The 14,837-nt window shown below is 39.9% G+C and overlaps 1 protein-coding gene across 1 annotated transcript; it reads right to left on the minus strand.

Annotated features, from left to right (window-relative positions):
• Positions 1 to 11,684: 11,684 nt before the first annotated feature.
• On the minus strand, positions 11,685 to 13,630 carry LOC100368992 (uncharacterized). Its single transcript, XM_002738461.2, has 2 exons — positions 13,418 to 13,630; positions 11,685 to 12,831 (listed from the first exon to the last, which is right to left on the minus strand). Exons 1-2 carry the CDS (start codon positions 13,479 to 13,481, stop codon positions 12,398 to 12,400), a joined length of 498 nt encoding a protein of 165 aa, XP_002738507.1. The 5' UTR covers positions 13,482 to 13,630; the 3' UTR covers positions 11,685 to 12,397.
• Between the last annotated feature and the right edge of the window lie 1,207 nt (positions 13,631 to 14,837).

A 14,837-nucleotide genomic window follows, 5' to 3' on the forward strand; every position in this document is an offset into this window, starting at 1 on the left:
TTGAATTTTCTTTGTGGCAGGAACACATCTTAGGTTACCATAGTGACAAGTATTCAAAACACTTTTGTATATATAGTAACTATTTGATATTATAATAAATATACAATATCCACATTATCATTGTTCGCAATATCGTTTTTGCCGGTGAATGTTTGTTTTTTTCTTAGCGAGAGTCAGAATGTATAGGCGGAACTCCAGGCCCGGGGCAAATACTAGTACCATGCCTCGATCCTCCTTTCCTTAAAGGCAAAGCAAGTCAAGAATCACAGAGTTCAGTCCCATAAAACTAGGCCCGTGGAAAGCTGCTCACATGTTTCAAATAACTTTTTTCATTTATGGTTGTTGATACGAATCATTAATTTATTTAATGTAACGTCACCAGCTACACTTGTGTTGGACGAAAGCCAAGGCGAAATCTCAATTACAAACGGTATTTCTGGCGCCAAATTTTCTGTAAGCTAAATTCCCGTCAAAATGTCAGATTCAGTTTTACAATATTTCTTTTCTTGGTGGTTAACTAATATTTAATTCATTATTTGACTGTCATTTGGGTCACGCTCAGTAGGTAGGATTGTCAGTAATTGGTACTGTGTGTTGATAAGTACATTGGGCTATGATATATCTTGAACCACAGTCATTCTATAGTCTATAGAGGGAATGTACATGAACTGACAAAGTTGTCCACTCAGCTGAGTGTCCGTTCGATGTGACTCTCTATTGCGCATGTGCACTGGTTATGGAGTACGTACAATAACAATCGCGACTATTAGCTGGTTTTTGTGTACGTGTGTGTGTTCTTCAGTTTTTTTTATACAAATGAAAACAATATATACATGTACTTTACAATGTAATTCGGTCATGAACATGCAATGTCAAATATTTCATCTTCTTCTCAGCGTCAAATTCGCACAATGGTCAGTTTTCACATCGAACCCCGGCATCGGTGCCTCTACAGTATTGAATACATCTCCTGTCAGTAATTGATTTTAAAACATGTCGTCCTGCTCTGGTTATGAAACTATGAAACTACTAGTATGGTAACCCAAATATAATAATATATTTGCCCACTACGTGCACCTTCAAAGCCTACATATTAACTAGACTTCAAGCCGTCTATGTACGAGACCACAAACGGCTGTGTGACTTGCGAAGGTCAAGGACGAGAAGATCCAGACCCAGTAGAAGACGCATGTGCCCACAATTCGACCCACAGACGGGATCGGAGATTTATTGATGTTTGGTTTTCGAATCCCACCTTTAAATCAACTTCTGTCCCTCTGTAAATGTGCCCTTTGGTGACCTTTGTCAATCGGGAGTTGTTAGATATATATAAGCGAGTGCGTGTTCTGAAAATTGTTTAGAAACGGCGAAGTGTTGTCATTGGATACATAGTGCCAACTCGCGCTGAATAAATCATAGAGAATGGGGTTATAAATTCAGTCGATGGTTGGAAGATTACAAGTGATAGAGAGATCTGACCATCTGCTAGAAGATTTATGTGATGGCGCCCTATTATACCATGCTATGATCAGACCAATAATTTTATACTGCGCAGAAATCTGGCCATATAGCAAGATTAAATTTCAAACGTTCACACGAATCACGTGTCTCCAATAGAACAAATGCAGATCAACAAACTGTAAATACCTACTGAAAGTTGGGGAACGGTGGTCGTCGTACCACGTGTGCGCGAGATATAGGACTCATGTGAACAAAGATGGCGAGTTTGGCTGTTGCTCAGACCAGCGAGTACAAGCTGAGACGTTACCAAGCTCAACTAGATAATTTCTTTGGTGATTAAAGGGTAACGAATGAGTCATCGGCGTAATTACGTACCGGTTTATAGAATAAACAAAATGACATATGAAACATACAGACTAGACATAGAATTTGGCGACGCTAACACATGATCTACAACTGGGTATCCAGTCTATAACATATCATACAAATAGCAAAATACATAAGACAAATTAAAAATATTAAATCATGATACCTTAAAATAAGGACATGTATCATACTAAATACATAATAGTGTACTGTAACATGTTTCGACAACAGAAATATTAAAATGGTATACGTACGCAATAATAATGTCTATATCATATGCATTTGTTGGAACACTGTGTGTGTGGTGGGGGAGGGGTATTGTCCAGTGGATAAGCGTCTACCCATGAGCCTTTGCGTTTTAGCGTGTGTTGTTATCGTCGCGTGGGACATGCATGCGCAAGTGACGACCCTCCCGCTTTAATTTTATTTTTTAAATGTTCGCTCGACGTCGTTCATAAACTAACACGCTGCGTACTTTTCGCAGATTTTTTTAGCTGAGTAGCATCGTCCACTCAGATTTCTTCAACCCCCCTCTCTATCCCCGCCGCGCTCGAAAGGTCATGTCACCCTTCACCCCATCAATCGATATGGTCTTTTAAAAGTCTGGCTCGTAATTTGTACACCAACTTCTTTCCGAAATTTGAAACTGTTTTGTTAAGTTGAGTTCTGTGAGTTGAAATGTTGACTAGCTATTTTTGTATTGTTGTGACTTACCATTTACACTATAACTGAGTGACGTCATTGTCAACGTTCACTTCGCAGCTAGAAAAGAATACGTATTTTTTCCGTATGTGAATGAATGAATGTGAATGGAATTTATTTCACCGGGAAAAGTTTTGAAAACAACATTAAATGTAGAAATTGTACAGGCAGGTAGTAAATATATATATATATATATATAAATAAATAATGAATTCTACTTAGAGTACTTTCCTTTTTTGGTGGGGATTACAGATATAGTAGTTCATCAGAACTAGTCGGGTCCAGTCCGTAACCCCTGTATATGTATGTCGTCGTCGCTCTCCTTTATTATTACCTATGAAGATTACTATCCGTAGATGGCGTGTATGAAGACGACACTTTCAGAAGAGTTTCCAATGCCACGGATTTGCGGATTCTGTGTGTAACTCATTCCCACATTAGGCATGTTCATTGATCTGAATAAAGTTGTTTAAGAACAAAAAAAAGTTCTGACCCACAAGCTTTCACCATCATGATTTTTCAATTGCTAGTTTGGCATGTATACCCTTGTATAAATCTGCCCGGGCCAGCGAAGATGCATCTTTTGCTGCAGTTTTGATTCAGTGCTGTCCCCAGCAAATTCCTGGTTTGGGGAGGGACGATGGCGTCTCAAACATGAACCGGTGCATTCAGCTCGGTTCTCAGTGTTCGAAGAATTGATTGCCCAAGAGAAACATTTAATTGGCAACAAGTTCGCAAATACCTTCCACAACAATAGTGCACTATGGAATCACAACTGGAGCATAGCGATGATTCCTTTTCCTTCCCAGTGGAATAAACACATTATAATCATGCATTCCCACGAGAAAAAAATGTTATACTGAACTGCGTCTTCAGATCTGAACTGGCAAAATAGTATCGTCATAGAAACGAAACGCAGTTGCCATGACGCCGATTTTCCGTGTAATCATGGCATGTTGTACGACCTGTAGTTAATAGTCTATGGTTTAAGGCTGGGATCTGAGTTGGTCTTCTTATTTAAAGATGGCAATTCATACTGTTGAATCTTGTTATTAATATCTAATAATTTTGTCTGTACAATGTGTATGACATTTTTTACATCGTTTTACTGAACGGTGTGGTTTTATTGTGTGATTCATCATACGTTTTCTGCCCACAAAATTATTTGAAGGGGTCTTCGTTGAATATTTTGTTCTTTTACTTTTTTACGACAAAAAATGTCTGTATTAGGCGCAACTATCACGTGACCCAACATGTCATGGCTCAATACGGCAAGTTATTATTTGAAAACATAGGGAGACACTACTGAGCTAATTATATATACTGTCAATTAGATAACAAATTATTCTAATTATTTTAATTTCACTATTTTAATTTAAAATCAATTTTAATTTTTCGTTAAATTCACGTTAACATGTAAAATAACAATAGAACTCATTGTTTTGCTGAAAAAATTCGTGAACTTAAAACCAAGTGAAGAGTTTGTTTTTGCAATGTTCTCTTACAAACATCCAACACAGCGACTGAACAGAATATACCGGTACTGCCAAGTTCAGTGTACTTCGACTCAGCCGTGACTGGTGACTGTGTCAATGAACTTGAACCACGGATGAATAATTCCATGGCTACATTCAAATTGTCAGGCATCGGGCCAAATAGTTTTGTTCTCTAAATCATTTTTTATCATTATAAGAAACAGTTGCCAAAAAATGTATACCTGCTTTATGACAAAACGATCAAATTAAGTGTGTATTGCTATTACAAAATCCAGCTTGAAACTTAAATGTTTACGAAACATATTCGCAACATTTTATTCCGGGAGATAAATTAATGTTAATGCCCATATAAATCACAAATTTTCATTTTTATCATACGATACCGTCTTTTGATTGTACCACGGCCTGCACCACAACATTAACGGTTAAAGGGTCAAAGGTTATAAAGCAAGAGACCGATCAATCATATGTCACGTCGGTCGATAACGGACGAGTGTTTATTAATCATGCAACATAAAAACAAACACAGCGACTGCAAGTGGGATAATCAATTACTTAACTGACTGCTACGATCTGGAAGTTGACAGCTGAGGGTCACCTTGACTACAGAACGAGAAAAGTGTTACAATAGTACGAGTGAACTCTTTCTCCGGACGTTAACCTGTAACCAGAACTCTCGCTTACGGACACGCTTAGCAACTCCGATTCAAAACACTACATATTCGAGACGCCGGGTTCGGTGTCGGTACGTAAGCCGCATATTTAATGATATTGGTTTCTTCGAACTGCAAGTACATAACACTTTATCGTACCGACATCTTCGTGAGAAACCGCTTTTGATTGGACGAGGGACGATTACACCTAGTCAGTAACCAATCAGAACAACTGTAACGTAGTGAGAATTGTATACCGTTAGGTATTTCCCGTCCAGTCAACTTTCTGATTTTAACACGATCTAATATTGCGACGTCTTAGTTTTCTGTTGACGGGGTGCATCATGGACCAATTTATATATAAACACGATACCCGACTGCAAATTCCCTCTCGTTATGCAAATGCGTTTGCGTGGTGCCCGAGTGCTTGATTTGGGCGTATACGAAACATTCAATACGCCTTTACGTAAATAACCTTCATGAAACAAGAAGCCGTGGTTTCTCCGTGGAATCTGATTTACAATTTTTAAAATTAACTACAAGCATTGTACTCGAAATAATGCAAGAATTACAGTGGTGTGCAATTTGTTTGTGTCACAATTGTTACTGACAACATTTAATATGTTTGTCTTTTCTTCGGCTTTCAGTTGCGACTTGAGTGGCCTGTGACGTCGGACATGTAACTGCTATACACAGATTCACACTTTACCAGGGCTTAATATTCTGAACTGCTCGGTTTTATAACTTTTGTGGTGAAAACAGAATATGCAAGCGTAGGGTTGGATTGATTTGTTTTGCCATCGTGGTCGTAATCCCAAAGAACGAATAAAACCTGATTCGTATTTTTAACCTTTGTTGTACCCCGTACGTGTTACAAACATATACACAAGATCGAATATTTTGGACACCGATTATCAGCGACCCTATTTCAGCCGTGTAAGTGTGCCCGATTTTCAAGAACTCTGCGTTTTAACTAAATTAATTCAGTGAAAGGCTCACCTGGGACCTGTTTTGGTCCATTCTTTTTAAGTCGAATTTGAACCCAAAAACTATTGATCCTTTAGCCCCGAACAACAACCGCTATACGCTGCCAGTGATCGCCATGTACCACATTGGCCATTCGATAAATAATAGGATAGGGAGGGGGGTTAGATACACACATGATGGTCACATTTTTGCTTCGTCTGACTTATCCATTATTGCGAGTATCACACATAATTATAACAAATATACTAGTATTGATTAAAATTTGACAATCATGATGGCGCTTTTGATACTTTTACCATGTTCTCTCGTTAATGATGGGAGATGTTAGTTCATGTACAACTCTCAATACGTCGTGGTGAAATTTTGATTTACATATAGATGTAATTTTTGTAAAGTTCGTCTATTTTTTTTTTCATTTAATCCGATATTTTAATATCACAATCAAGTAAACTAATTTGACGGTAAAACTATGAACCGGCCTAGGCATGCGTAAGGTGAAATGTTTTTTTTTAGGGGGCGACGGAAATAAATGGTCAATTCGGGTCAAACATCAACGAAAAAAAACCCACAAATGCCCGTGTATACCAATATGTCTTGTCTTTGTAACAATTTCGCAAGCTATCGGTCAGGGCTTATCCGAGAAGTGGCTTCGAACGGAAATGAACTGAGCTCATAATTTTGTTTCCGACTTTGTCTGATGGACACTAAACTAACATATGTGTACTACATGAATAATCCCAGTTTGTTCAACATATTTTGTAAACTATGCATATCTGTCAACTTTTTGTTAATATAAAATAAATATTTAAACTTTGCGGATGAAAAATGCATATTTAACTCAGCATGACCTACCAGTTAATTTTACTCTGGAAAGGTTGGAAAATAATACAAAAATGCAAACAAAATCAGGGAAACAAATTATTATGAATTAGCATTCTGAATGCGTCCACAACCAAGGTATTTTGTTACCATTAAACACAGATTATTAGATTTGTTGAGTAACAGCCTCGAAATGTCCATCATCATCAGATAGTAACATTTCTTGGTCTAGTGGTTTTCAAACTGTTTATTTGTAGTAATCATATATATAACAAATAAATAACAATTTTCTCATCAAGAAATAGGTATCAGGCATTCACAAATAAGAGACAAGAAAAACTTTCGCGTTCTTGCGATCTGCGCAACAATCAATGGACGTAAATTGCTTAAAGGACGGCAGTCGTCACGCTGCGCATGTGCGACATTTGTGTTGATAAACATTGATTTTCTCATAATCCAATGCGCTCTTCTAATGTAAATCACAACTGTGAGGTTTAGCCTGTGAGCGACTGGCACTAATTACCGCTCGTGACTCCTTCGATACCTTCTAAACACCTAATAAAATACCTAATTAAAGCTTGGTAATGCCTCAGTTTGTACTCGTTGATCTGCGCAGCAATCAAAGTCGCCATCTTTGTATATATGAGACACATATATCCCATATATATATATATTTAATTTCAGTTACGCTATTTGAAAAACAAAGGCATAATTCCTCCATTAGACATTCCAGTCCAGAGAAAGTCGCATGTATTGGACTATAATGGAAACCATTCAGTTCTATGACAGAATGATTGTACAAAAATAAAACATTACTTATGTAAAACATTTCCCCGGGCCTGTGTCAGCCTGGTTTAATATGATGGCGGCAATCATTGTTACCCATTTCTGATCAAAAGTTATTAGCCAGACGGGCCAGGTTACCGATTATACAAAACGTGTCAGACCACTATACAGAACCAAAGCTCAGTACGGGACTGGACTCAAGCTCTCTTGCCGCCGCGCAACTGTGACTCAGCCTCGGACGTCCATCGAATCGCTTGTCACTGAATGAAATAATACCGTCGAGGGCAGTATAACAGGCATGGTTGTACGCAGTACGCGTAGGACAGTGCCTGGAAATCGGGCTTTATAATTGGTACGGTACTGGTACAGTGTAGAGGAATTCGCATGTGAACGCGCTCATAGGTTTGTCCACGGTCTTTCTATTTATAGACGGACTATGGTTTGTCGAAAACTTGCTCCATTGCAGAAAACTTGCTGCTCCATTATACAGACCATATTCCCTTTATATAATATAGGATAGATGGACTGTGTACAGACTGACCATGGTGATCTGTGAATTATAGAAAAGATTACCATGATTAAAGCTAAATCTGTTCAAACACACGTATTGTGGCGATTCAATAGTCAATTGTTGTTGGTTTTATTTTTAGTACGTAGAAAGCGAAACAGCTACTTTAAACACGTAAAGAAAGGCGATTTCTATTTTAATGACATTGAAACGAATTCCAATTGTCAGTTGATTGACAGCACTTAGTGCGACAAAGTTTCCGATGACGCGATCTATGAACGAAGCGAGATGTGTCCACGTATGAATACCGTCGAGGTTTACTTAGATGACCGGTACGTGGGTGGGAGGAATTGTTACGTGGTGATGTCAGGAATCCAGTGACGTTCACCACTTTGTGAACATTTATTCTATCGTCGATTCTCAATTCAATGAAAACAAAGCCACTATCCCACGAGTTTTTAGAACCATTCCACCCATGCTACCGGTTCCCATCGTACCATCTTCACGTTGTTTGCGGTTACCGTAATTGTTTTCTCTCTCATTGTCCCGATGCGTGGGTTTTCTTCGCGATTCCACGCCTTAAGATAGTCTGGGCACTAGAATTTATTTGAACACTACGGGAATGTGACAATTTTTATTTAACTTCAGAATGCCAGTTAAGAACTTTACCGCCGGAACGTTTTCAACGTTCGACGTGGGCTGATGCATATGTGTACGTCCTTTAAGGGACGTCGATAAGATCCACGTGGTCGCGACTTTGATGAACACTACTGGCAAAACCGAAACAAAATCATACACACAAATAATCGCTAGTTGGATTGGATTGGTTCTATTTTAGCTACATGGTTGGTCGGACAACTTTACGAGGTGTCACATCCGTCGTCGGATGCGGTCACACCTGGAAAAGTTAAATAATTATCGTCTCACGCTGTCTGGAAAATATTTATTGTCCCACCGTTAACACTTTTTTTTTTTACCGCCAATGTCCTTTGACAACTTGTAAACCAATTCAAAATACGGCTTTATCTTGTTTTGTTTTGTTTTCAAAGTGTCGTACTTGAATGAGTATACAACAATGTCAGTTTCTAATAAAAAGGAATAATGAACATAGCATTTATAAAGATATGTCAAAGAAATGTTTAAGTTTGAGCATTGAGCATTGACCGATCTCAGTACTGTCTATCTTTCAGGGAAGAAAGTGGGATAAGGACCTAAATCTCAGAAACCTATATTTTTTATGGCGAAATCTCGTAATTGGGGAGCCAATCGACCAACTTCTGATAGGTGTTGTGGACGCCTTGGGTTGATCGTGGCGGTGTTTGGCGAGGGAATCTGGTGAGAAAAGTGGGTGAATTAATTTATTTCAACTCGCCTGTGTTTTGATTAGTTTTCGCGAGCAATTCGCACCATCCGAAAGTATTCAAACGAATGATTGTAAGCAATCAACAACTTATTCAAATTTATTGGACGCTAATTGGGACGGGGAAAACTGCCCACACCATTAAAACAAAATGACGACGCGGACGAAAAAGGCGACAGACGACAACCACACCTTTTCTTTACACCTTGCCCGTGCCTTTTCATGACACCCACATCCGGGTCGCACACTGCTCACAAAAAATGAAATACCAGACATTTCTGCGCGTCCCCCTAAAATGCTTTACCGATAACAAACAAACGTTTTTTGCTTTCACACCAGATAATAGCACTGGATCCCCATTCTGTACACACTCACTAAAGTACGAGGTCGGTCATTTGATTCATTTTGGGCTGACCCCTCATCTTCGGATTCACCGGCACATAAACAGTACGTGCCGTATCGAACGACTCGGCTTCTGTTGACCGAGTTGTCTCCAGTCGTTGTTCACCGCAATAATTAAAGACAAAATTGAGACAGGCTTTCTCTTGTTTTGTAACATGTGTACTTACATTACCTCCCATCAAAAGCAGACGTATTTTCGGACATATAAACAAATAGCTCAAAACCGGCCAACCGGCCGCGTAATCTTTCAAAAGCCATTTTGTCATACAGACCACAAACCACGTGGACATCCAGCATTGCATTTAAACTAAATGTTCATTCGAAGGTTTGTGCATCGGGCAACGTGTCCGCCTTTGTTTTTAATGTTGTTTCCATGGTGTTGCAAGACAAACCGTTAATTTTGTGTATGTTATCGATCCTTAAAAAAATACCGCGGTCACACGTTTTTGTAACGATTGTTGAGTCATGAGAAGTATTGGCAAGGCGTCTTTTTGCCGGCCACGCCCCAACCACAAACCCCGGCGCATAGACCAACCATCAAGACCACGAGCCGATCAAATTCTAACGACTCCGTCGGCATTTTCGATATACTGTCAGAGGCGGCGTCAGTTTTTTTTTTTACTATGGGGGCAAAGATTTTACGTGAATGCGCGACCTTTCTTGGGGGGTCCGGGGGCATGCTCCCCCGTGAAAATTTTGAAATCTAGACCCTCTGACACGCTGTTTCCTTGCTGCATTTTGGGAGCAAATTTTGATGGCACACTTAGGTAATATTTCTCCTACGTTGGGCCGCACGGTGTGCATTTCTACCGACATTTGCGGTGGATTTTAGTGACAAATATAGATGAGTGTTTCACCTTATTGTATCGTGGGGGCGACGCCCCCACTGCCCCCACGGTACCACCGCCACTGACTGTTCAACCATGGAGCTCCATGGTTCAACTTTTACTGATTTGGGACAGTGAACGCGCTTATAGATTCACTTATCACAGGTGCTGTAGTCTTCAAGTATAACTTGCGACTTGTACGAGTGTGAATTTCAAAGTCACCAATCCAAGAGACGTGAAGGAATGCATCGCACAGTTATTGATAACTTTTTTTTTCTGAAACTTAACAGATGTCAAAAATTGTGAGCACATATTCACACATGCGCCCAAATGTCAGAGGTTCTTGTGTTTTTTTGTGTGTGTTTTTTTTTTTGTACGAAACTAGTTTTCACTGCAGACGGGATGGACTCGGTAGCTACTCTGTCGAATATCATTCTCTCCTCGATACCGGCGTTGATTTATCTTCACTTGTGTTTTCTGTCATAAAACTCACCACAACCACTGATGTAATGTACATGTATTTACAGTCGCGTGTTTACCAGTATATCTATTCAGAGGCCATCATTCGTCGGGGAGGGGATTTGCATTCTTCCCCGACTCTGTGGAAACCGGGGAACTTATAAAGTGGTCTGTTTGAAAAGACATGCATACCTGAAAAAAGCACTTTGCGATCAATCGATCAAAAAGGTCAACAAGTTGACCGCTGAAGTAGTTTCTCATTCTGAACTGAAAGGCACGGGAGTGAGTTTGATGACGTAATAGCATGGTAGAAGCTGTCACCCCCCCCATACACACACACCCACACGACTATAAAATACATGTTCAGTTTGTTTTAAACAAAGTTTTAATGAATAGAACAATTATTGTTTTTTGTACAAATATATTCATAGAAATGTAAACTTTCTATATTAAGTTAAAAACAAGTGAGCAGCGATAATTTAGTTTGAAACTGGCTACAACAATGGTGGAGCAAGCTTGGTCGTGCCAAGAAAAGTTGTCAGAGAGGATCACAGTATCAAAGAGAAAACCTCAAACTGCACAGGGGGTCTTATACGTGACCATGCTCGCTTCAGTGAGTTTGGAGTTTTCAACTACGATAAAGGGATTCCGAACAATACCTGGGTAACAATAAATAGCAAAGACCGTTCGATTCCCGGCTTTGTTGCGAAAAATGACGTCAGTCTTAACGATGGCATTCATCGTACGTGTTTTTTTCATGTATTTTTTGCGTAGCAACAAGATTCTACGATCTAATGTACTTGGTGGTCATGGGTAATTTAGAAATTAACATACAGTACCAAGTAATGATTACTTAGATTGTTTATCCTCACTGTTTTTTTATTCTTTTTTTTTTATTAAACTATGGCAGTGTACCACCATTTTTTTAAAAAAAAAACATCAACAAACTTAGCATTTATATATATTAAAATGTTTTCATGAAATAAAAAAAAATATCAATACAAGTTTTATACGAGGCACAGACTTTTTCGTCGGTTGTCACGGGTTACGGGTGCGGCGACATCGAGCGTATATCGAGTGACACTCCGACTCTGGAAAAAAAGTGTGCTGAGTTTCATAAGGCGTTGCTATGGAAACGGGGTTTAATAAAAACTAATTTGTCGGGGAGGTGGACCGTTCTATATGACATAATGTGTAGACAACTATAGAACCACTAGTATACGGCTAGATATTCAAATTATTTACGAATACTCTCGGGTGGGGGAAATTAAACATCATGATGATATTTCTCATAATTATCAACAAAGTTTTTTTTAAGAGTCTATTAGTAAACAGGAACCCAAAGAAGAGCTCAGTCGTGATAGTAAAATACAATTTTCAACTCAATTGTGCTAATAGTGTCTTCAAATCACGACAACATCGACACGCCGTGGCGTGACTGAGTGACGGCCGTGACGAACTTGTCATACTTGTGTCGTTGTGCCGGCCGAACTCTGTGAGCTGCAGTGTCATACTCTGTCCATCGTATCAGAGCAAAGTTAATATTGTCACATGGCAAACACGTGATCTTCTCACGCTCTTCCATTAACCTGCTTTCGGCAGCGGCGGCGCTCGACAGAATCCGTTATCTTTCGGCAATCTTCGAGGTCCCGCATGATGCGTGATTGATACTCGCAACATTTGGTGAACATTGATCGCGTGGATTTGCTTGGGTAGCATTTCTCCACCTTCACCATCAGGTTCTTGTAGGAAGAATCTCCCTCGGGCACGGGTCCGTGGAACTTCATCTTCCTTCGGTGAGCCATGTTGTTCTTTTTTTCAACTTGGTACAAGTCAATGTTACAGTAAAGTGATTTCGTCGCTACCCGGCGGCCGATTTTGCAGCACTTTTTCGGCGTGAACGTGCGGTCAACACGGCCCGTCTCCCTGGCTACAACCTCTTCGAAGATCTCCTCTTCCAAATCCTCTAGCGTCTCTTCGGCATCTTCAGTTTCGTCTAATTTCACTGTAAAGAGTTATGAAAACACATTCATTAGATATCCTCATACAAAGTTTACGTACTTTAAAATAAAAAAAAGACTGCGGCGCATGTCCACCGCAATGCCGATCGCGTGACACTGTCATTAAATTGAAAAACTGGAACAGCCAGTACACACCAAAATGTAATCGGCCTACAAATGATTTACTCAAGCGGCAGTAAATTGTCTAACCGCAAAAATGTGTCAACGTTGTTTTCTTTATCGCTGTATTTTGACGCATATATACGAGAGGCTGGCGATCTGTCATTGTTTCAGACCCCGTAGTAGAGCACACCGCGCACCGTATCCAGGGAGAGTAACAACCAAAAGTACGGACATCGTAAAAAAAAGTCGCCGCACACACCCAGGTCGTGTAAAAAGACAACCTTGTAACACAAGGGTTGGAACAATTCAAAGGATATCCTTCGGTTAAAAAGAACGACATACGTTATCAGTACAGAAACAACAAGGTGACACGTGTCGTGCAATTTACTACGCGGTTGGAAAAAAAATATCTCTACACTCTGGATGATTCTTTCCAGGAGTGATGTTCCAAAAAAATGTGTAACTAACCTGCAGTGATTATTGTCAACAGTCCAAAGAGGAAAGCAATAAGTAAAATAACCCGCATCTTCATTGTCGATCACTTTATCCGCGGTTACAATTAACGAGTACTTTGTTGCACGAATGCGGTAAACTGCTTTAAAGACTCGGTTGATAGGGGCTTTACGTGTACAGCAGCGTTAGGTTACGACTGTATCGCACGATCTCACAGGCACTCTAATCTGATTTGAATGTTGTTTTCGTCCGGCCTTATATACCCGGCCGTGTTTATGACGCTGCCATTCAGACCCACTTTTCTATGAGCCGCATTCCGTAACTGTCAATCACTTTCTGTGCCGACCAATCGGGGCGCGACTCGGTTGATTTAAGATGTTTACCACTTTAAAAAAAAAGAAGGAGAAATGAACACTGCCTAGAGGAATCTGTCAATATCCACCGAGTTGAGGCGCCAAACTTTCACTGTTCAATGCATAAGGTTTATTTTGAGATTACATGGGGAGAAAGGACTCCGAGATAAATGACGATACCGGTAGAAGTATGCGTTGCGTTGCCACTACGACAAAAAATGTTGAAGCTGATATTCGCGTGTGCGTAAGCACACATACCAGTCCCCGGCAGATTCTATCGAAATTCCCATCTCGTTTTGCTTTTCAAACGTAACAATAAAAGTTGACATCATGGAGTTCAGGAAAAAGGGGTCACCTATTTTTTTTTTCCGTGTAGAAATTAAGGCATGTGGTGGCATGCTTCACAAATTATGTCAACCCATCGACGTATCGGGTTGGTTGTTTTGTTTTGTGTTGTTGTTTTTTTGGTTTTGTTTTGTGTGTGCCTAAGTGAGATAGTTGTGGATTTCCAACGTCCAGCATTTTCGGTTCAGCTCTGTTATCGTTGTCACCGACTTGATTGGCAGTCGATATACAAAGAACGCACGTGTGAATTTCAATAAATCAATCAGTATCGCAGGTAAGGAAGTCATGTGACAATCACAAGCAACCTTCGCCCTCATCCGGGCGATTTGGGTCAACACAAATTCGCACAGACCCCTAAATTCACGCGCAAACATACAAGCGGTGTGCAGGGAGGGCCGGCCCGTGCACACATGCTGTGGTTGACAAACCGAGACCGTAGTTGTGTTGTACTGGAATGTATATACGATTACATTAACTGTGCAAACATTGCGGTCGGCAAACTGTTCTGACAACAATATTGGTGATGCGGCGTTGATCATGGAATGCATGTACGGTATTTCACGCTGCTCCGTCCCGCGAAACACTTGTCTTGAGAACGGAAAGCAGGCAAGGTCACCTCGTCCTGTCGAACAAGTGAGTGCATGTGGAGTGGCAGTTGTGACACGAAAATAACCATGATAATTATAAGAATATATTTATTAAAAATTAATATATAACCAAACACACTTCGGGTAATT

This window comes from Saccoglossus kowalevskii, chromosome 8 (assembly GCF_978046115.1).
Source record: "Saccoglossus kowalevskii chromosome 8, keSacKowa6.1, whole genome shotgun sequence".
NCBI lineage: Eukaryota > Metazoa > Hemichordata > Enteropneusta > Harrimaniidae > Saccoglossus > Saccoglossus kowalevskii.